Source organism: Coregonus clupeaformis, unplaced genomic scaffold (genome assembly GCF_020615455.1).
Source record: "Coregonus clupeaformis isolate EN_2021a unplaced genomic scaffold, ASM2061545v1 scaf0571, whole genome shotgun sequence".
Taxonomy (NCBI): domain Eukaryota; kingdom Metazoa; phylum Chordata; class Actinopteri; order Salmoniformes; family Salmonidae; genus Coregonus; species Coregonus clupeaformis.
Genome location: NW_025534026.1, coordinates 88970 through 113289, shown reverse-complemented (window position 1 = coordinate 113289; position 24320 = coordinate 88970). Strand labels below are relative to the sequence as shown.

Sequence of the window (24320 nt, the reverse complement as noted above, 5' to 3'; positions counted from 1 at the left end):
AAGACAGAATCAAAACAACAAAACACAAACGAACGTGAAGTTCAACAGGCTACACAAACACAAGCCAAAACAGAAACAAGATCCCACAACTAAGGTAGGCAAAATGGCTGCCTAAGTATGATCCCCAATCAGAGACAACGATAGACAGCTGCCTCTGATTGGGAACCACACCCGGCCAACATAGAAATAGAACATCTAGAAATTCACACCCTGACCAAACCAACTAGAGAAAACAGGGCTCTCAAGGTCAGGGCGTAACAAAAGGGAAAGGGGAGAAAAACAGAGTGAGAAAGATAGCGAGAGACAGAAAGAGAGAGAGACCGACCGATTTAGAGAGTGGAAGCGAAAGCACACAAGAGAGATGGTGCAAGAGAATGAAGGAGCAGAGAGGGGGGAGGAGGGGGGTGAGATTATACAGTGAATTTCAGAGCTGGTTTTGGGAGCTCCCACACACACCGTTCTGCTCTGATGTTGAATCAGGAAACTTGCCCGAAGCTCCGGGAACGGAGAGATAAGGCGCAAAGTTATGAAAATATTTAAACGAAATTAAGAGAATAGAGAGACTAAAGGAGTTCGACAGGGACAGGAGATTAAGATGAGTAAGCCCTGGTGAATTCCCTGGCCTGTCTGCACCAGAACAAGAAAAGTTAACTAACATGTCTTCAAATCAAATCAAATCACATTTATTGGTCACATACACATGGTTAGCAGATGTTATTGCGAGTGTAGCGAAATGCTTGTGCTTCTAGTTCTGACAGTGCAGCAATATCTAGCAAGTAATATCTAACAGTTCCACAACAAAAACCTAATACACACAAATCTAAGTAAAGGAATGGAATAAGAATATATAAATATATGGATGAGCAATGTCATTATCAGAGTGGCATAGGCTAAGATGCAATAGATAGTATAGCATACAGTATATACATATGAGATGGGTAATGCAAGATATGTAAACATTATTAAAGTGGCATTATTAAAGTGACTAGTGTTCCATTTATTAAAGTTGCCAGTGATTTTCAAGTCTGTATGTAGGCAGCAGCCTATCTGTGCTAGTGATGGCTGTTTAACAGTCTGATGGCCTTGAGATAGAGGCTGTTTTTCAGTCTCTCGGTCCCAGCTTTGATGCACCTGTACTGACCTCGCCTTCTGGATGATAGCGGGGTGAACAGGCAGTGGCTCGGGTGGTAGTTGTCCTTGATTATCTTTTTGGCCTTCCTGTGACATCGGGTGCTGTGGGTGTCCTGGAGGGCAGGTAGTTTGCCCCCGGTGATGCGCTGTGCAGACCGCACCACCCACTGGAGAGCCCTATGGATGTGGGCAGTGCAGTTGCCGTACCAGGCGGAAAAACAGCCCGACAGGATGCTCTCAAATGTGCATTTGTAAAAGTTTGTGAGGGTTTTAGGTGACAGGCCAAATTTCTTCAGCCTCCTGAGGTTGAAGAGACGCTGTTGCGCCTTCTTCACCACACTGTCTGTTTGGGTGGACCATTTCAGTTTGTCAGTGATATGTACGCCGAGGAACTTAAAACTTTCCACCTTCTCCACTGCTGTCCCGTTGATGTGGATAGGGGGGTACTCCCTCTGCTGTTTCCTGAAGTCCACGATCATCATCTCCTTTGTTTTGTTGACGTTGAGTGAGAGGTTGTTTTCCTGACACCACACTCCGTGAGCCCTCACCTCCTCCCTGTAGGCTGTCTCATCATTGTTGGTAATCAAGCCTACTACTGTTGTGTCGTCTGCAAACTTCATGATTGAGTTGGAGGTGTGCATGGCTATGCAGTCATGGGTTAACAGGGAGTACAGGAGGGGGCTGAGCACACACGCTTGTGGGGCCCCATTGTTGAGGATCAGCGAAGTGGAGATGTTGTTTCCTACCTTCACCAGCTGGGGGCGGCCCGTCAGGAAGTCCAGGACCCAATTGCACAGGGCGGGGTTGAGACCCAGGGCCTCAAGCTTACTGATGAGCTTGGAGGGTACTATGGTGTTGAATGCTGAGCTATAGTCAATGAACAGCATTCTTACATAGGTATTCCTCTTGTCCAGATGGGATAGGGCAGTGAGCAGTGTGATGGCGATTGCATCTACTGTGGACCTATTGGGGCGGTAAGCAAATTGAAGTGGATATAGGGTGACAGGTAAGGTGGAGGTGATATGATCCTTGACTAGTCTCTCAAAGAGTTTTAGTTTGTTCCACCTGAGCGAGTCTGACCACAAAACAGAGACCCCTATGATGACACACCAAATGCATTTGATGGATCGCGGGAAAAGGGCAGGAATAGGCTTTTGTAGGCTACAGTTCAAGCTATGTCTTCCAATGGTGTGACTACTGTCGGCATCCAAAGATTATCCAACTTGAATAAAATCTTGGCAGTAAAGATAACAGCAGTGGTGTACCCTACAGGCGATACAGATTTTGTATTGGTATCTAGGCTACATAGCGCATTGATGTGAATCACACTGCTGCTCTCTCATTTATTTGCGCCTTACAGATTGTGGTTGTTGTGGATGGCTGTTCATAAATGTATATGTGTATTTTAACCCAATACAGGTTGAATTGAAGAAGTTTAAGCTGCCTATCAATCATTGTTTTTACGACTAAGGGTGCATTCATTCCGGAAACCGTTTACTGTTTAAGAACTAAATGGAAGCAAACAGAGCAAAAATTGAGTTTCTATTGGACAGATTCAGGTAGGTCCCTCCCCGTTCTGTTCCGTTTGCTTCTGTTTGAGAAACGTTTTGCAACAGAATCTGAGTAATGAATACACCCCAGTTGACAGCCAGTGAAACATTTTGCAACAGCTGCATAGTGCGGATCCCAGCCTATGGAATAAAAGTTTGTGCTCCATACTGTCAAAAATGAGTTTAATTTAAGAAGACCACGAGTGGGGCTTTTATTTTCTTCATGGACAATCTTTCAATTAGCACATTTCGGTAGTGCTCAAAGCATGCCATTCCGAGAGCAGCATTTCTTTTTCAACTCCTTTTTGACAACAAAATAAAAAACAACAGATTAGGCTAATTAGTCCTTCGTTTTTGGGTTATGCTCAGGTAAAACAATTTGGCTTATCTATATTTCCATATTTATTCTTGAAGATCAAGGGGTATTATCCCGAGTGGTGCAGCGGTCTAAGGCACTGCATCTCAGTGCTCGAGACGTCACTACAGACCCCCTGGTTCGATTCAGGCTGTATCACAACCGGCTGTGATTGGGAGTCCAATAGGGTGGCGCACAATTGGCCCAGCGTCGGTGTAGGGTTTGGCCGGTGTAGGCCGTCATTGTAAATAAGAATTTGTTCTTAACTGACTTGCCTAGTTAAATAAAGGTAACAAAAAATAATAATAATAATACATTAATTGGAATGACTGGAAATCTGACAGACTGTTGTTTTTTAATTGAAATGATATAGCCTAATCATATTATTACGTGTAGTAGAAAGCAATGGGTTAGAAGAAGCCTACATAACCAACCTATAAAGTAAAAATGCAACATCCATTTATGGCCAGATACTGTTGTAAACTCTAAAAATGATTTATCCTGCAATAGATGTTGTTCAATTGGTAATATACATTTTTGTCTTCTTCTAATGCCTCTTAAGCAGGTTGAAGTTTTTTTTCTGTCCTTGAGGCAGAACTGAGCGATTTCCACTAAATGGGCCAGATGCAAAGTCAAAATTGGCTATATTGTAGAAATGTATGAAAACATAGTTTTTGGGGTTTCTTTAAGGTTAGGGTTAGGCATTAGGGTTAGCAGTGTGGTTAAGGTTAGGGTTAAGGTTAGGGTTAAATCTGATTTTATTACTTTGTGGCTGTTCCAGCTACTAACCTTCGGCTTTTAATGGGAAAGTAATTTAAAGTAATCAGATTACATTACTGAGTTTGGGTAATCAAAAAGTTACGTTACTGATTACAATTTTGGACAAGTAACTAGTAACTGTAATGGATTACATTTAGAAAGTAACCTACCCAACCCTGCAGTCACCACATACAGTGGGGAAAAAAAGTATTTAGTCAGCCACCAATTGTGCAAGTTCTCCCACTTAAAAAGATGAGAGAGGCCTGTAATTTTCATCATAGGTACACGTCAACTATGACAGACAAATTGAGGGAAAAAAATCCAGAAAATCACATTGTAGGATTTTTAATGAATTGATTTGCAAATTATGGTGGAAAATAAGTATTTGGTCAATAACAAAAGTTTCTCAATACTTTGTTATATACCCTTTGTTGGCAATGACACAGGTCAAACGTTTTCTGTAAGTCTTCACAAGGTTTTCACACACTGTTGCTGGTATTTTGGCCCATTCCTCCATGCAGATCTCCTCTAGAGCAGTGATGTTTTGGGGCTGTCGCTGGGCAACACGGACTTTCAACTCCCTCCAAAGATTTTCTATGGGGTTGAGATCTGGAGACTGGCTAGGCCACTCCAGGACCTTGAAATGCTTCTTACGAAGCCACTCCTTCGTTGCCCGGGCAGTGTGTTTGGGATCATTGTCATGCTGAAAGACCCAGCCACGTTTCATCTTCAATGCCTTTGCTGATGGAAGGAGGTTTTCACTCAAAATCTCACGATACATGGCCCCATTCATTCTTTCCTTTACACGGATCAGTCGTCCTGGTCCCTTTGCAGAAAAACAGCCCCAAAGCATGATGTTTCCACCCCCATGCTTCACAGTAGGTATGGTGTTCTTTGGATGCAACTCAGCATTCTTTGTCCTCCAAACACGACGAGTTGAGTTTTTACCAAAAGGTTCTATTTTGGTTTCATCTGACCATATGACATTCTCCCAATCCTCTTCTGGATCATCCAAATGCACTCTAGCAAACGTCAGACGGGCCTGGACATGTACTGAGACGGGCCTGGACATGTACTGGCTTAAGCAGGGGGACACGTCTTGCACTGCAGGATTTGAGTCCCTGGCGGCGTAGTGTGTTACTGATGGTAGGCTTTGTTACTTTGGTCCCAGCTCTCTGCAGGTCATTCACTAGGTCCCCCCGTGTGGTTCTGGGATTTTTGCTCACCGTTCTTGTGATCATTTTGACCCCACGGGGTGAGATCTTGCGTGGAGCCCCAGATCGAGGGGAGATTATCAGTGGTCTTGTATGTCTTCCATTTCCTAATAATTGCTCCCACAGTTGATTTCTTCAAACCAAGCTGCTTACCTATTACAGATTCAGTCTTCCCAGCCTGGTGCAGGTCTACAATTTTGTTTCTGGTGTCCTTTGACAGCTCTTTGGTCTTGGCCATAGTGGAGTTTGGAGTGTGACTGTTTGAGGTTGTGGACAGGTGTCTTTTATACTGATAACAAGTTCAAACAGGTGCCATTAATACAGGTAACGAGTGGAGGACAGAGGAGCCTCTTAAAGAAGAAGTTACAGGTCTGTGTGAGCCAGAAATCTTTCTTGTTTGTAGGTGACCAAATACTTATTTTCCACCATAATTTGCAAATCAATTCATTAAAAATCCTACAATGTGATTTTCTGGATTTTTTTCCCTCAATTTGTCTGTCATAGTTGACGTGTACCTATGATGAAAATTACAGGCCTCTCTCATCTTTTTAAGTGGGAGAACTTGCACAATTGGTGGCTGACTAAATACTTTTTTTCCCCACTGTATCCTTGCCTACCTATTTAAGTAAATACTCAACCCATTGAGTTCCTTGCTAATCTGCTAGCATGCTAATTCCAAAGTGGAGTTCATTGCTAACCTGTTAGCATGCTAATTGCACTGGTGGAATGTCAGTGTAATCCATGCAGTCCTATGAGGACAAGCGTCTTAAGACAGAGAGGGATATCTCAGCTCAGTGTGGCCCAGAGTCAGTACCAGTTAGAGGGGTGTGGAGGGGATTATTTGGGGGGGCTGAAGTGTGTCTCTGGGTGGTCTTAGTCTCCAGTTTGTTCATTGTTTAAGAACCAATCATGATTGATCTGCCCTCAGAACACAGTTGACTCCTTAAAACACCAAGCTCAGTCCCTACTCCCTATGCATCAGTAAAATGTTAGCGGTTCCTTGAACTTTGGCTCACTTTACATTGCCGTTTTTGGGAGTTTGTTTGGCTTATTTTGAGCTATTGCAAAGAGACAATGACATTTGCAATCCATACTGACACGGAATGACCAGACACATAGAGCTACGTGGGTACGATACGCAACGTTGTCCTAGCTCCTATATACCAGTGGCAGTTTAAAACGTCAACAAGAGCGGTGGTAGATATGACTCTATTGTTGTACCCTGCTAGTGCCACTGTGTAGGGGTTCCCACTCTTTTTGCTCTGACCTGATTCTGTAAACCAGGCTTGTCAATTACTGGAGCCTGCTTTCCCCCTGATCTGCTATCTCTCTACGCCTACCTCCCTGGTGATGCACATCTAGACCAAACTCTCATCACACACACACACACACACACACACACACACACACACACACACACAGTCTTTATTGCTCTCTCCTCCCCTGCAATGCTCAGCGCACCAACTTCATCTGTCTCTGTTACCTGCCAAAACGTATTCCCCCAGCCTGCCCCCTCTGTGTGTGTGTGTGTGTTGAGTGTGTGTGTGTGTGTGTGTGTGTGTGTGTGTGTGTGTGTGTGTGTGTGTGTGTGTGTGTGTGTGTGTGTGTGTGTGTGTGTGTGTGTGTGTGCACTCGCTCAGCACAGTATCCAATTCAGTGAACAGGCTAATAAATCCTCTGTACCTCCTCTTACACTAATGAGGCGGATCACACACTTCTCCTCCTCCTCCTCCTCCTCCTCTCTCTCTCTCTCTCTTTGTTTCTCTCTCTCACCTCTAGAGGCTGTACTGGAGCACAGGGATTCTGGGATTCCTCTGTCTCCTCACAATGGCAACCAAGTTTTCCCTCCGCAAACCTCTTTAGTCCAGACAGCTCGGCTGGAACACTGGATAACAACCCCACTGTACCAGATAACTACACTCTCCCACCCAAACTAACCCCAAAAACATCAATACAAAAACAATGTAACATATAATGATCCTCAAAAGAAAAGCTATTCACAATGTACTTACAAATAGTTTGAAACTTGTCCTGCGAATGTATATACGTTCAGCTAAAGGTACAGTCCCTGTTCACCACAACTACCTCTGCCTATAACAGGTATGAGACACCCAACATCTCCCAGCATCTAGTGCAACAGGTTGAATGGACACTAGAGGAGGGAGGCGTGATCAATTATACATGACCATTTGACGGTTGGCCGCAAGTCAGCCCCTGGAACTGGAAGCATTTTCATCTAGGACCAGGCTGACTCACACACACACACACACACACACACACACACACAAACGCACCCACCCCACACAAACACACACACATTGAGTGTAGGGTAGCAAGGGAACTCTGTGTGTCTCTATAAGTTGGGCTCCACACCATTCCACCCATGGCCATGGTGATGACATTTTCTCTTTGGAACATGGTACAAACAACAAACTATTCACATGTAGTAGGTCAGCTGTAAATCAACCAGACACTATGTGGAGCCAACAATAGGCTATAAAATCATGTAACACGGTGGAAATCACACTATATTTTTTATTTATTTTACCTTTATTTAACCAGGTAAGCCAGTTGAGAACAAGTTCTCATTTACAACTGCGACCTGGCAGACTATAGCCTCTGTGTGTGTGTGTGTGTGTGTGTGTGTGTGTGTGTGTGTGTGTGTGTGTGTGTGTGTGTGTGTGTGTGTGTGTGTGTGTGTGTGTTCTGTTAACTTCAGTATAACTACCACATATACCACCAGGGTCATACAGTTCCATTGCCTTGTGAATAAGACTACATTAGTTCAATGACATTTCCAGTGAAGGAAAAAGAGGCATTTTGTAATGTCAGAGCCACTTTACAAAAGCTATTTCTTTGACGACGGGAGACGGATAGGTATTAAATTACAGGCTTTGTGAATATTTCAAGAGCACTTCTCCGTGTGTATAATGGCATGGCATTTGCAGCAGAAGCCTTGGAAGAGAAATTATCTCAATCACACACCTTGAGAGGCGAGCTGGGTACTCACAGAGAGGGCTTACATAAAATAATACACTGACATAATAAAATACAAAATATGTATGTCTTTATCCTGTTGGTGAAAAGGTGATATTGAAAGTGTGATAAAAAAATATATCTCTCAGAAATGGTGTCCAAAAATGTAATTGAAAATACAACTCTGTAACTGTGTAACACTGATGCCATACCAAGATGTGAGAAAACATAAAACAATCAGAAACGCAAAACATTCATTAGTTAATACCCACTGACATTAAACCAATACATCAACATTGTTTACATAAACAGGGAGACCACCTGGCCTGGTGTCGTGGTAGAAAGCGTTACCACACGATATCTTGTTTCCCCAGATATGACCCAACGAGTGGGTCATTACAATGACACATACTGTAACACTTAATATGGGGATCCTCCTCTCCAGTGCAGATCTGCGTTCAAATACTATTAGAAATCTTTCAAATACATTGAGCGTTTGCTCTAGCCTGCCTATAGTGCCAGATGGAAATGATTTTAAATATTATTTGAACCCAGGTCCGCTCCAGTGTGGTGAAAGCTTGGGGGGCATATTTTGGAAACAATGTTATAGACTGCACACCCCTCATGACACAATAATGACATAGTAAGCCAATTATCTTTGTTTACTGACCTTAAATGAGAGAGAAGTGTGAAACAAAGGCCATGTCTACAGAATGGGGCTGGGCTGGAGAGAATCTGGGACAGCTACTGTGCCTACTCTTTGGCAATGGAATGGATCAAATGCGCCACCCTCTGGTCACATGAGGTACTTATGCTGAAAAGTTGTACTCTGTAATCACACTAAAATGTTATGATCATTTAACTTTGAAGTAAACTACTAGGCCTACAATAAAATCTAAATAAGTAATGTTGGTAAAGACATACATTTGTAAAGGTATCGTACAACTCATTATATTTGATGTGAAGCCTAAGAAGCACTGACTGGAACTGCTCGGCATCCGACCGCAAGGCGCTACAGAGGGTAGTGCATACGGCCCAGTACATTACTGGGGCCAAGCTTCCTGCCATCCAGGACCTATATACTAGGTGGTGTCAGAGGAAGGCCCAAAAAATGGTCAAAGACTCCAGTCACCAAAGTCATAGACTGTTTTCTCTGCTACCGCACAGCAAGCGGTACCTGAGTGCTAAGTTTAGGTCCAAAAGGCTCCTTAACAGCTTCTACCCCTAAGCCATAAGACTGCTGAACAATTAATCAAATGACCACCCAGACTATATACCCTGTATATAGCCTCGTTATTGTTATTTTATTGTGTTACTTTTTATTTTATTTTTTACTTTAGTTTATTTAGTAAATATTTTCTTAACTCTATTTCTTGAACTGCATTGTTGGTTAAGGGCTTGTAGGTAAGCATTTCACGGTAAGGTCTACACCTGTTGTATTCGGTGCATGTGACAAATAAAAATGTATTTGATTTGTATTTTTATCTGTCCACTGCGTGAAAATTCCAGTTCTTTTGTATTAGCTTTTGCTGTTGAACACTGCCTCCTTGTGGGTGACAAAGAGAAGACACTCAAGCGGACACTCAAATTGGCTGGATGTCCTTTGTGTGGTGGAACCATTCTTGATACACACGGGAAACTGTTTAGCGTGAAAAACCCAGCAGCGTTGCAGTTCTTGACACACTTAAACCGGTGTGCCTGGCACCTACTACCATACCCCGTTCAAAGGCACTTACGTTTTTTGTCTTGCCCATTCACCATCTCAATGGCACACATACACAATCCACGTCTCAATTGTCTCAAGGCTTAAAAATCCTTCTTTAAAATGTCTCCTCCCCTTCATCTACAATGATTGAAGTGGATTTAACAAGTGACATCAATAAGAGATCATAGCTTTCACCTGGATTCACCTGGTCAGTCTATGTCATGGAAAGAACAGGTGTTCTTAATGTTTTGTATACTCAGTGTATAAACCTTGCCTGCGTCCCAAATGGTACCCTACTCCCTTTATAGAGCACTACATTTGACTAAGGTCAATAGGGCTTTGGTCAAAAGTAGTGCACTAAGGAATAGGTTGGCGTTTATGACGTAAGCATCCCCTGTTAACCCACTGTGTGGGAGTCTGCCTTGAGTTTATGTCCAGATTCACGTGCTAACATTAATCCAGGTTTATCCACCGTGCAGAGAGAGAAAAGACAGTGTAAAAGTGTAACCACATTATGGGGTTGATTTGGGATGAAGGGCTTGGAAAGTCAATGCTCCCACGTTACAAGAAAATAACATAGTTTGAGGGTTTCACATGACTTTTGACTTGGTAATGAAAAGAGGGGTGTACAACTATAGAGGCTTGCCTGCAGAAGGGCACACACACACACTATGTACCTGGTAGTAGTAACCGTTGTCGGTCTCATACGGACGCCGGGTGATACTACGAGCTCTCAATGTGGTCTTCAGGATCCCCTCACAGCCTGAAAGAGAGAGGGGGTGAAGGTGTTTAAATCCCCCAGTGCACTGTCTTTATTGATAACGTTGACATACTGTATAGAATAACATGATATTCTTTAACTCTCACTGTCAACTTGTCTCTCCATCCCTGGGTAGCTTTTCTTTACATCAAATGAAATCCTTGATGTACTTTATATTATCTTAGCATTAGCATTATAAAGTAATGAGACATCAAGAAAGAAAATAACTGCCACAGTTACATGAGGTAGACTAGTTGAGTTCACAATCCATTTCCTGTAAGTATTTAGGAAACGTGCACTTACTTTTCTCCAATCTATAATTCAACACACACATATTCACACAGACAGTGAGCCAACAGTGACACGGAGGGCTGAAGGAGCGCATTGGCATGAATTAATGATTGGTTGGGAGTAGGTTAGAGACGCAGTCTTCGGCTTTGTAAGAGTGAGACATAAGGGCTCAGCTTTAACTTAGAGTGGGAGTAGACTAGTAGCAGTTTAATCTGACTAAGCCAGAGCCTTCAGTCCATCATCTGTGGTTCATCATCCTAAATTCACATTGGCACCTGATATGACACCAATCATGTACCGTATTAACAAGGAAAACTCCCTGTGCCCATACCCTGCCTAGGCGTCACTGCACCAACTGTGGGTTGTAGATTTAGCCCCTGGCTGCAGTGGCTGGGCTGGGGCCAGAGTAGAGGCAGGTCACTGCTAAGCATGCACACCTGCTGTCAATCAATTACAATGGAGCTCTATGGGGTTAGCGTTAGATGTTAGCCGTTAGCGTGTCTGGCCCCAGCAATACACAACAACGTCCTGGCAAGGCTGGTTCCCCACTCATGTGTCCTGGTTGGCTGGTTCCCCACTCATGTGTCCTGGTTGGCTGGTTCCCCACTCATGTGTCCTGGTTGGCTGGTTCCCCACTCATGTGTCCTGGTTGGCTGGTGTCCACTCATGTGTCCTGGTTGGCTGGTGTCCACTGCAGGGATCATAAGCTGACCTGGTTTACAGGGACTCTCTCTCTAGACAGGCCAAAGAGGAGGCCGGCCGGTCAGTTAGAGCAGTTATGATGAGTTGGCAGAAACATGCCTTGAGTGTGTAGCGGGGAAAAACAAACTGACCAAAGTTAAGATGTTAAGATTCAATCATGGGCAGGATTATCATAATGTCAATGAATGACTCACATAGCCCAAAGCAGACTTTTTATTCTCTAAATTGTAGAGCTTCCATTTTGATTGACACTAACTCTCCAGTATCCTTGATGTATCTCCAACTTCACTTTCGTTTGCTGATGCTGATGCACTCTTTCGTTAGCCTGGCTGACGAGACTCACGTGGTCAGTGAGGGAGAGCTGACACACTAGTCTGGACAGGAGGCCGTTGTAGATGCAATATTCGCGGCAAGTTATTTATTTCTGGTTGAGCTTTGATTGGTTCTCTCACAAGAACAAAAAAATCTGGTGGGTTGAGCTAGACTACTTTCTTATGAAAAAGAGTACAATATTGTTTGACCATTTTGACTCGACTCTCCTCCATGGTAACTACATGGTAACTAGGCAGTAGGAGTTACCCAGCCTATTCAGTCCCAAAATCTATGACCTGAGTAGGAGTGTAATGGTAGAATAGTGCTGTTGAGTGATGCTCTTCTACCTCAGTGGGAAGACACCACATGCATGTATGCACGACACACACACACAGACACCAGTAAAACAGAATTATGCAGTTGCCGATGGTTGGCTCCCTGTGCAGGCCTTTCAGTCCTACCTTTGATAGCCAGCACTCCATGGCAGAAGTCCTTGAAGTTGATCCTGCCCTGGGCATTGGGGTCCAAGAATTTGGCCAACTTCTTCACCTGGAGAACATGGGACAGGCAATTAAAAGGTTGAACAAAAAAATGAGTTATGGATTCGGCTTCATATAATACAAAGAGAATCTATGCAAACCTACAGTGAAATTGTAAACACCCTTTCAATGTCTGACTCACATCATCCATGTTAAGTTGCTGCCAGCTGTGTGTGCCTCCCACCACCACCTGTTCTAACAGTCCCTCACTGAGTCACTACTGAGTCACTCCAACACCCCTCATGTTGTTATGACCAGGAGCTAAAGTAAGGCTCTTCACACATAGAGGATCTCACTCATATAGAGCACACAATATAGAATGCATAACTCTGTGTGTATATCTATACATCTATATATATATATGTGGAGGATTATGCATGTTGTACAACACAGAAAGCACCGCTGCAACCAGCCAATACCAGTCAGAGGTGAACTGGTAGATGTCGGTTGATGATCCTGTGTAATAGCCAACATGAAGTGAGACAGAGGGTGAGACAGAGGATGAGACAGAGGGTGAGACAGAGGGTGTATCTTACTGTAAACAGCCCATAGTACCGACCTGCACTCCCTGTGATGGAGGAAATGTATGCAACTCTGTAGCCGTTCCCACCATCAACTCACATCCACATCTTTCATGTGGGCTGGAGCAGAGACACAGAGGTACTCTGCTGTGCTCCTGAATTATGCATTTAATGCACTTTAGATGCTGCCTGCAGCTCTTTCAACTTCAGCACTGCTACTTTTAGAATGGGGCTGGTAAAACGGTGCCATGCAATTGTAAATGCAGGGGATAGAGACCTGCTAGTGACTGAGAATGACTGTGTGAATATCAGAGAGATTGTGTGTGTGTGTGTGTGTGTGTGTGTGTGTGTGTGTGTGTGTGTGTGTGTGTGTGTGTGTGTGTGTGTGTGTGTGTGTGTGTGTGTGTGTGTGTGTGTGTGTGTGTGTGTGTGTGTGTGTATGCTCATTCATTTGTGTGTGTGTCTGAGAATGTGGTGGGATACAGTCCCATCTGTCCAACTCTGCTATACAGCTGTGCATCACCTTCCCTCACCGTGTAAGCTAGCTGTCAGTCAAAACATACACCGGACTGGTCACGGCTCCAACACCCTAGTTACTGTCGGCCCGGCAACTGGGTCAACAGGAAAGTACTGGGTGAAATGAAGACCATTGCGTTGGATGATTTGGACCAGTGAGTCAGTTTTTAGGAGATTAAGTTCAGTTTTGCTGGATTAGGAGGAGGAGAAGGTCAGTGTGACTGTGAGTGGGTGGATAGAGGGAGTGGACAGGATAGGACAGAGAATGGGAGCAGTGAAAGGATGATGTTGAGGTTACGTGTGGCCAGTGGGCCACGGAGAGATCCAGACAGGTTTAATCTGATCTGCATCATGTTCTGTGTGTGTAATTAGAGAGTCAAATCAAATAAAATGTATTTATAAAGCCCTTTTTACATCAGCAGATGTCACAAAGTGCTTATACAGAAACCCAGACTAAAACCCCAAACAGCAAGCAATGCAGATGTAGAAGCACGGTGGCTAGGAAAAACTCCCTAGAAAGGCAGGAACCTAGGAAGAAACCTAGAGAGGAACCAGGCTCTGAGGAGTGGCCGACCTCTTCTGGCTGTGCCGGGTGGAGTTTATAAGAGTACATGGCCATTAAGGCCAGATCGTTCTTCAAGATGTTCAAACGTTCATAGATGACCAGCAGGGTCAAATAATAGAGTGGCCCATTATGGTCTAATAACAATATAGAGAGCAGCTTTGGGGAAGTTGTTTAGCTGAAAAGATTTAGCTTCATCGAGCTGCCTCTTTCTCAAATGCTCATTTAATTTTGAACTAAGGTAGTTCCAACATGTGAATTCAGGGTCCATATATACCTATTCACCACATCTGCTGAGGAGAGTGTTGATGCTACATGCATAGTTGAACACCCACACTACCTACTATTAATAGCACCCCTTTTTAACCCCTATCCACATCATCCATGTGCCCACAGTCCATGCAAAGCATCCCAAAGGAACCAATCAGAGCTAATGTTCCAGAGAAGTGATAAGCAACAGAACACGTGGGAGCCAATCAACACTAATGTTCCAGCCCTGTGATGTACAGTGGAATACAAGGGACTTGTTTCTACTGCATGCACAGATGAACAACAACCTATTTATGGATGGGCCTTACTTTAGTATCATTGTTGATTATTCAACAACAGTTAAAACATCGAGACCAAACTGGTTTCATTTAGCCAATGACAAAGTTGGGAGTGTATGGGTTGTCCAGTTAAAACTGGTCTGAGATCAGTTTATGCTTTATCAACCTGTGGGAAGTAGAATGCATCCATCCCCAACTCACACTCAGAACAGTAGGACACACTGTAGGACAGTGGACTCCAGTAGAGCTGCGCAGATCTGCCTGTGTATGCATACTATGGCACCCTATTTTGACCAGGGGGACCAGGACCCATAGGGCTCTGGTCAAAAGTAGTGCACTATATAGGGAATAGGGTGCCATTTCAGACACAACCTATGACTCATTCTTACTGGAAAAAGCCTACGTGGAGACAGGCAAAGTGGTCTTTTACCAACCTAATTACATTTACAAAGATACCGAGCGGCAATTAAAATGGTTCATTGTTCACATAAAGAGAGTGCCAATCCATTGCACACAATTATTATTCAGACAGAGCAGGTCAGAGAGGGGTTAGGATGAGATAAAGTCTCTGATGTGCTTTGCGCTGTTTCTAGTCTAGGCTATATATCCGTTTCTGAATCTACACAGGCAGATCTATGCTTGCTCGCTCCCTGCTCACACAATCACTCAGCCCAGTTCAAATGGCAGAAGGCTTGTGTAAGGCCTAATTTATAATAGAGAAAACTCCTTTACTAAAACAAACCTGTCTGTCTATATTATTATGTTGAGACTGACACATTATACAAAATACAAAAGGCTGCTTCTATGTTTATTACTATGTTGAGACTGACACATTGTACAAAATATCAAAAGGCTGATGCAATTGATAGATATTGGCTACAGTCCATTAATACTGTCAGAAAAACACAATTAGCCTATTTCTAAGTCTCTCTCTTTGGACGAAAATGAGTCACTTTTTGGGACAAAATTAGAGCCTGGATCCAGGGAGTGAGAGTGAAAGGCTGAATCAGATTATCTCACTGGAAAGTGTTACTCTCCTCCACAGCCACACTGAAAACGTGTTAATCTCACGTCTATTTTCTTTTTTAGCATCCATGAAAATATACTTTTACAGGTGTGAGACACTTTGTTCAGCTTTTGGTACAATTTGAACTATGTTTATTTGCAGTCAACGCTGTAAGAAATATAAAATAATGCACATATTTACCAAAATGATTTAATCAATTTAATGTTGTAAGTAAATATCTATGAATGTGTAATAACATAGTCTACACGACATAAAACACAACAATAAACGTATAAACAAAGCCTTTAAACGTATAAACAAACGCTACTGTGGCGTAACGTTACTCCATAAAACACCAGGTGATGCTTGATTGGAATTTATATTACCTCGTCTCCTTGGCCGAACTGTGAACCGAGGTCTACGAAATGCCCCACGCGAATGTAACCATCTGAATCCTCGTCGCACACGTCGAACACCTCTTTGAGTTTTCTCAAGAACAGCAGAAGCTGCTCCGGGTCGGGAAGGACACTTTCCATCGGAAGTTTGTTGTCGTGAGGTTGAAAACCCGACTTGAACACCGAAGCGGACCGCGCCATCACCCAGGCGAGAACCGCCGCTGCGCTGAGAGCGCTCGCAAGCACTGCGTGCGTGACATCACAAAATCAGTAGAGCGCGAGGACAACTGGGTGCTGCGAGTTGGAGGAGGTTGACATAGATACACTAGCGCGGGCGGGAAAACCTATAAACAGCAGACAGGATTAAATGCATACAAATATATTGAATAGAAAGGACGAATCATTGACTTGAATGGAGACATCCGTTCTATTCATTATACTTCTATGCATTTAATCCTATCCGATAGGCGAAATCCAGACAGATAATTTTAGGAAAACTGGGACCCGATGACAGACAGGTAGGATACTGTTAAATAATCACCACCAGAGGGCGGAGTTGGTCAAGAAAAATATTCTGTCCTGAATGACGTTTCAGTTTATGAGATTTTGAGATTTTGATGTCCACTCCACATAACATGCTTTTTATTGTAAATGTCTGCATATAATTATGTGAGAATGTCAGTGTTGACTTGTGATATATCTGTGTACAGTACACTATCAAGCAGATGCTATTCAATACTGCGGCAGGTAGCTTAGTGGTTAAGAGCGTTGTGCCAGTAACCGAAAGATCACTGGTTCTAATCCCCGAGCTGACTAGGTGAAAAATCTGTCGATGTGCCCTTGAGCAAGGCACTTAACCCTAATTGCTCATATAAGTCGCTCTGGATAAGAGCGTCTGCTAAATGACTAAAATGTAAATACATTTGATAATAGGTCTAAACCCCAATGGGTCTCCCCATACTTTCTGCCCCATAATGACTGGTCTAGTCTGTGCACCCTCCATCCGGACCCTGTGTGTTTCTGTTGACATAATCAATACTGGGGTTCCTGTTCAGTGATACAAATAATGGAGTGGCTTTTTATCATCCTTTTCACCCCACCTTAACGGTATAGTCTTAAAGGAACAGTTTAGTATTTTGTTCATTAGTCCACTGTTAGGGATAGTTCACCCAAATCACAAAATGGCATACAGGCTATTGGTTTCCTTATCCTGTTAGCAGTCTATGGACAAGGCATAACAGCAATCCATGCTTGGGTTTTGTTTACCTGGTCACTGTCTCCAAATCTTAACTTTTTAGCATGTGTAGTCAAATCCAAATGTAAGTCAAAGGTACTGATATTAGCAATTTTTCACTTAGTAACCAAATCATCCTAAAGTATCTCAAATTGATTGTGTAGCTCAGGGAAGTTACTTATAGATGATTTGGACATGAAGCGTGAAAAATGCTTATATCGGTACCATTGACTTGCATTGAATTTGTGCCAACAGTGGAAACAGTGACTATGTAAACAAAACCAAAGCAGTGATTACTGTCATACCTTGTCCATAGACTGCTAACAGGGTAAGGAAACCAATATGTTGTATTGTAATTTGGGTGAACTATCCCTTTAACACATTCCCAAGAAAGTGAGCATGTCAGCAGCCAAGTTGGTGTGTTTTAGGAACTATCCCTTTAAGTTGACCAACCTCTTACTAACGGCTAATCAAATGACTGCCAAATGAGAGAATTTGAAACGGTACAAGTCAAGTTAAAATAAAACATCACATGTAACTGAAACGCTGAAGCACACAGGTCAGCTTTGTATCACGTAAACACCAACATACACTGGTGACATTTAATAGCTTGGCTACACATTCTCAGTTATGACAAACATACATTTGAAGTAGACGTTGTACAATTGTATTTTACAGTTATATAGTAAAATATTTCATATTATAGTTTTGGAGTAACAAAAAATAATTAAAGCTGTATAAGCAATAGTTTTTCGGATTTCAGGAACAGCATACAATACATGAATGAATCCCAAACATGTACATAATATTGAAGATTATTATCCAATGTTATTAATCATTTATTATTCTCTATTATTATTCTCATTATTATTATTATTATTATTATTATTATGCATTTATTATTTGTACTGTTATTGTTGGTTACATTATCTCACTTCGCTTTTGCAACAGTGGCTTTGTCATTCATGCTAATAAAACGTATCTGAATCTGAAGATGGTAAGAGATTAGAGGTCATTTGAAGTAAATTGGTATTGGTCCAGTCATTTCTGAACACGTCTCATTTACAGACAGAGCTCCTTTTAGTATTGCAGTCAGTGGAGACAGGCTATCTATCATTACCATTCCATGCATAGAGAACTACTTTGTGCACTATATAGGGAATAGTGTGCCATTTGAGACACACATTTCTTTCATTACCACCTCTCACATAAATCTCTGATTTTAGACAGCTCATCATCCCAACTACACTGAACGTCACTTTGTATTGCAGAGAGTTAGTGTCAAGTTCTTTGGATAAGAATACGAATAAATAACGTTAATATCACGAGTACCCATGCTCCAACTTGTCAGTCTCTTTGTCAAGACGTTTCAGCCCATCCAGTCTTGATGTCACTTAACTTCTATAGTCACTGTTCTTAGTGCATTGTGGGATGCCCCGGTATCACTCCAGCCCTCATATAGCTGGGTTGTAGTCATTAGTGCACATCCTAGCAAAATGTTTTGCAACGGATACCCAAAACAAGCCTTTCTTATTGAACAACTTCAGCTTGTCCGTCGCTGTGTCAGACTCTTTTCTTCCATTTGGTGCCTAGTGAATACGGCCCTGGTTAGTGGCAAAGCATCATATCACTTTATACAGCAAATAACCCTGTACAGTTCCTTCAAGTTCATGTGTTTCTATTCTACAACACAGTGCTGTGTTGTCGTCTGTTTCTCTCTGTCGTTGCTGTGGAGGCCTTAGCAACTCGCGGCTGGGTCTTGTTCATTATGTCAAACCGTAACTAAACAAAAACACCAGGTGGGACTGTAGGCCTCAGTTCAGACCCATGTCTGAGGAACATTCAGGAGTGGATCGATCACCTGTCAATCAAAACCACTCCAGTCAAACATACAGTAAGTACTTTACTATTTGGGAGTTAGTTATTATAGTGCCAGGCTTTTACTGAGAGCCTATTGTGAAGCTCAGTTCTGTTATTTGAAGCCTGCAGAGAAAAACACCCTCAAGGCCCATGGTATTTATTTAAAAAATGTCACCCTTCCCTTGTCAATGTTCTCAGTCAACTTTGAGGATTCTTTTCAAACACGGTCAAGCTAGTCGATGAACTTATGTGTGTCTCCATACATCCAGTGCTGTGGTGGCAAGGCCACTTCGTTGAGATGGCCGCATTCCTTGCTACACTTGCACGACTGGATGAACATGGCGGCTCTCTGGAAACGCTCACCATCCGGGCACACAAAGGTCACAGGGACGGTGCGCGTGCGATGTGGCGAACAGCAGCGACCATCCGTACACGCACCGCAGTAGTTGGGCCGGTACAGGCGGACACTCTGACACTCGCCATACGACAGACGCATGGGTTCTGGGGCTTTTGGGGTCGGGGAGCATTTCTTGCCCTTCTGTAAAGGGAAGAGGAGGAGGGGGAGGGGGATGAGAGGGTGAGAGAGAAAGAGGGAGATAATCAGAGAGGGGCAGAGGAAAGTAAACATTTCATGCTGTACTGTTGGGGCGCCTGTATTGTTTCAATAACAAACTTTTGCAGACATCTTTAAAACATCTTTGAATAAATGTCCGGTAGGCCTATGCAACCAAATCATCATGAACTTATCACTAACAAAGTGTCAGTCCTGAAAACAAAACTGAAGTTGATTCAATTATAGTAAAGTTATTAACTGAACACGCACAGTGACAAAAACAACGTTTTGAATCAAACTCACTGAAACTCGCACAGACAGAGGCCTTATTAGTCTCAGTGGTAAATCAGCTATAATCTCCCAGCCCACAGTGTTTGCGTCCCAAATGCCACCCTATTCCCTACATAGTACACTACCTTTGACCAGAGCCTAATGGGCCCTGGTCAAAAGTAGTGCACTAAATAGGGAATAGGGTGGCATTTGGGACGCAAACACTGAGCCAGAGAAACAGAGGAGGATTAATATAGACACACCATCTCCCTGGCTGAGTGCACAGGGCCCAGGCGCCTAGCGATGGACAGTTGCTTGGCAGGAATGCCGTGGGTGGGGTGGAGGGGACTATATTTAAAAGGGTGCCACCGCCAGTGTGAGTAAATCAACGCTAGTCTGTTCCCATCGGGACGTGCTCCACAGAGGAAACAGTCTAGGGGGTTGGGGTTTGTTATCAAAGTGATACCAGATCAGTAGATGATAAGGGAGATATTGTTATTGCCTGGGATGATAATGATGATGATGATGATGATGATGAAGATATGTGCAGTCACACTCTCTTCTCTTGTACTGCATGCTTGTGCTCATACTGATGGGCACACACACACACAGACACACACAAACACACACACACACTACACAGTTACCTATTGCGTTGTCTAAATATGGAATTTACCTTGGGCGGGACGGCTACGTCACCGCAGGGACGGATGGTGCAGAGGCGCGTCTCTCTATCCAGCTTACACTGGCCGTTGTCGTTGGTGATGCGTGAGGACACTCCCATCCCACAGCTTCGTGAGCACTGGGACCAGTCCGTTGTCTGGACAACACACTTCTCTAACGAATGCTTCCATACTGGGAAGGGTGGGAGGAAGAGGAGTGTGAGAGACAAAGGGAAGGAAGGAAGTTATAGGGAGACTATACCACAGAGGGAAGAAACCAGGATATATGACTGACTGATGTACAGACAAACATGAGTAACTATCGACCAATATTCATCAACTATTATACCACTAATGGTGATAGTGCTAGCGATGATCACTCAGTGTACATGATAAGCTACAGCCAGGTATCTATCATGATCAATAATTATGCATTTGGTGAATGTCAACAGTGCAACAGCTCCTCACCAGGCAGGTGCTTGTAGCCTTGTTCATTCTCCCAGACCTTGCCTCTCTCCACCAGCTCATTGGCCAGTGTGTTATCTGGCTGGTACTGGTCTGGCTGAGGTTTGGGTTGTGTTGGTTGGTGATGTTGCTTGGTGGGGGGAAGGCGCCCGGTACCCTTGTGGCAGTCCACAGTGAAGCAGCACTGCCCTGGCACCCTGACCAGCTGGGGATAGGGGCAGGAGGGGGTGGCGGGGGGCAGACGGTTGGCACAGAGCAGAGAACAGCCCACGACGCCGTCGATGCAGGTACACTGGTGTTTACAGCCGGCGCGGAAATCCTCGCCGTTCTGGTAGATCCTCCCGTTGTACTCACACGTACGACCGTCTGTTTTTGCTGTTAAGAGAGGGAAATTAGGAGAATGCATTGAATTCCATTCAGTTCAGCACAGTACAGTTAGGTACAGTTCAGTACAATTAAATTCAACTTTAATTCCTTTAGGGGCAATTTAGATGGACACTAAGACCACTTCGAGGTAGTAACATATTTAGGCTTCATATTATCATAAAACCATCAGCAGGACCAATGAACTGTTTACTATCTACAGTATGTAATGTGCTATCATGTAACGAGGGGGTATTTTGGGAACCATCCATCCATGTCTCTGGAGAAATCTAAATATGAGGATGTGTTTTAAAGTCAAAGTACAAGAACCCCCACTGACAATCCCAGGTATGACCGGGAGGAATCTGCCATATACTCTGGTTACACCAGCTGAAACCCCCTTTACGCAATCCTCCCCTTAACAACCAGCAAACACGCAATAACCGACACTGACATGGCGCACAGACTGTAACCCAGAGAGAACACTTAGATCCATAGGGAGGTCAGAGGTCAGAGAAAGGGCAGAGTAAGGAAGTCTTGTGAGTAAGAATACATAAGAGTCTCTCTGTCTCCATATCACGGACATGGTAGAGCGCAATTCTTAGTCTATGAAGGATTGGAATCTTGGTTTGATATAGATAGAACTAGTTCCATTTTGGTCTGTGAGATTGAGCTCCATAAGGAATCTACTACACATCCAAATATCCTCCCCCACTGGGATACAACGTGTTAAGTCCTGGGGTTATGGTGACTTTCAACACATGGTTTAGTCCTACGGTAATATTTCTAATACATGCACCCTAAGATGCTATCACATAGAAATTCAGCATCAACTAACTACTACACATCACACTTGAAAAGATATACACTTACATTATTTACACCTCATCATAGTTCTAACACTGAACACCTACAACCTACACTATACACTTCGAATCCTAACAATTCTACAGTACACACTTCCAAACAACCCACTTCCTCCCCCTAACACAACCTTACCCCTGCAGATGCCCTGGGCCAGGGTCACGTCATTGCCGTAGTTACACTCCAGTCCCTTGTGGTGGTCGCAGGGCATCGTGGGGCTGCAGTCCTGGTTCAGCTGGGAGGCACACACCTTGCAGCACCTGCAGCCGTCGGCCACCGCACTCACCCCGGGGGGGCACGAGAGGGGCATGGCTGGGCACTCACACACCGCCGGGCAGCTGGCACCCACCTGGAGGAGGGGGGAGGAGAGAGGAAGAGGGGGGAGGAGGGGGATAGAGGAGAGGTTTAGGTTCCTAGGCATAAACAGAGAGAAGCATAGGAATGTAAAGAGCTAACTTTGTAAATGTAATTTCTTGCTGTGGTCTGCCTTCATGGTTAAAACACTGCTAGTGATAAATATGTTCTAGGAGTCTAGGACTTGCCATTTTGTTCATTTGATATTAATTGTGAGATATTTATTTAACATGATTATTGTGTCCCCTTTGGAGTGATTTTGAACACAGTTTACAATGAATTTATATACTTTAACTTCAATGTGAAGTAGTCCATTTAATTTGGTCATATCATTTCTACCCCTTTCTCCCTGTGGATGTCTTATCTGTCTAGACAGCTGTTTAAGTTTTGTACCCAATCCCCTGCCAACTCGTGATTCGAGTCACAGTACATCACTCTTCCGTGCAAACTTCTTCTAGTAACAGAATCAACAGTATGTAAAAGTCCCACCCTCAGACAGTGAGTCAAAGTTATTTGACAAGAACAAACATGCCTATCAAAAAAATACACAATTCAAGGTAGGGCTGGTAAGCTACAAAAAGAGTCTGGTACATTTTACATTACAGTTACCTTATAACTGTAATTATTCCTGTAATTACAGTGTAACAAGTATTGTAGGCCTCCTGTAGCTCAGTTGGTTGAGCATGGCGCTTGCAACGCCAGGGTTGTGGGTTCAATTCCCACGGGGGGACAGTATGAAAAATTTATGCACTCACTAACTGTAAGTCGCTCTGGATAAGAGCGTCTGCTAAATGATTAAAATGTAAAATGTAATTACTCATTAGTACACTAGGTTAGGGTTAAGGGTTACTACTGTAAGTACATTGTAACTAATTGTACCAATTAGTAATTACAAAACTGTTACACTGCAATTACACGAGCAGATGCACTGTATTGTAAAAGTGTTACCAAATAGTCTGTAGGTTACAGCCGTTTGAAATATATATCTTCAGGCAACAGAAACAAATACGTTAGAGAAGGGTTTTACTTGTGTCTCTCTAAAATACAATTTTTTATTTATTTTTTTGTCATTTAGCTGACGCGCTTATCCAGAGCGACTTACATGTGCAATTAGGGTTAAGTGCCTTGCTCAAGGGCACATCGACAGATTTTTCACATAGTCGGCTCGGGGATTAGAACCAGCGACCTTTCGGTTACTGGCACAACGCTCTTAACCACTAAGCTACCTGCCGCCCTATTACTTCTGTATGACAGTCAAAGCACCTCCAACTGATCATTGCAAACAGTCTAAGCACTCCACTCATCCATTTCTATTTTGTTGCATGATTTGCATATGATCAGAATCATACCAAATTGACAGCTGCCAAGGTGATACGACTTACCTGTCTGGTGACTGCCATTGTCAAGAAAACAAAGATGATAAGTTTTGCCATAACTATTGATAAATTCCAATAAAACAGTAGACAGTTGTCAAAAAAACAAGCTCTGATCTTGTTATTAGTCCGCTTGAATGCAGTTCTGAACTTTTAAAAATATACTACAGTCGCACAGTTGCGTTAGATGAATAGAAGTCGTTGAAGTGTAGAAAATTTTTGTTTTTCTCCCTTCCTCGAGATCGTCACAGTGTTACTGTATTCTAAATCATTAAACAGAGAGAGTATCCTACTCTACTTTATACCAACTCGTGAGCTCCGCAGAAACTCCGCCCATGCATTGCCATATGTCCAGCCAATTATCATTTGGGCAGCGGGCCAGACATTCCAAATGGGTGGAGTTAAGGAGAGGGCTACAAACTGATTGGGGGGCGTGCTTGAGGATGAATACCGTCATTCATACAATTCCCTAGAAGTAGT

At 43.3% G+C, this 24320-nt stretch overlaps 2 protein-coding genes across 3 annotated transcripts in view; both read right to left on the bottom strand.

Annotated features, from left to right (window-relative positions):
* Positions 1-16642, bottom strand: part of LOC121532550 (rab11 family-interacting protein 4A-like) — a 100532-nt gene extending 83890 nt beyond the window's left edge. The window contains exons 1-3 of one of the 2 annotated variants that reach the window (XM_045215968.1): positions 15834-16642; positions 12217-12304; positions 10368-10453 (exon numbers count right to left, since the gene is read on the bottom strand). In XM_045215968.1, coding sequence (XP_045071903.1) covers positions 10368-10453; positions 12217-12304; positions 15834-16043 — 384 coding nt within the window. In that variant the 5' untranslated portion in view covers positions 16044-16642. The remainder of the gene's footprint in view (positions 1-10367; positions 10454-12216; positions 12305-15833) is intronic. The other variant, XM_045215969.1, reaches the window with a different exon arrangement.
* A 62-nt stretch (positions 16643-16704) lies between these two features.
* On the bottom strand, positions 16705-24101 carry LOC121533198 (CCN family member 1-like). Its single transcript, XM_041839003.2, has 5 exons — positions 23850-24101; positions 22249-22462; positions 20890-21261; positions 20436-20614; positions 16705-19474 (listed from the first exon to the last, which is right to left on the bottom strand). Exons 1-5 carry the CDS (start codon positions 23898-23900, stop codon positions 19169-19171), a joined length of 1122 nt encoding a protein of 373 aa, XP_041694937.1. The 5' UTR covers positions 23901-24101; the 3' UTR covers positions 16705-19168.
* Between the last annotated feature and the right edge of the window lie 219 nt (positions 24102-24320).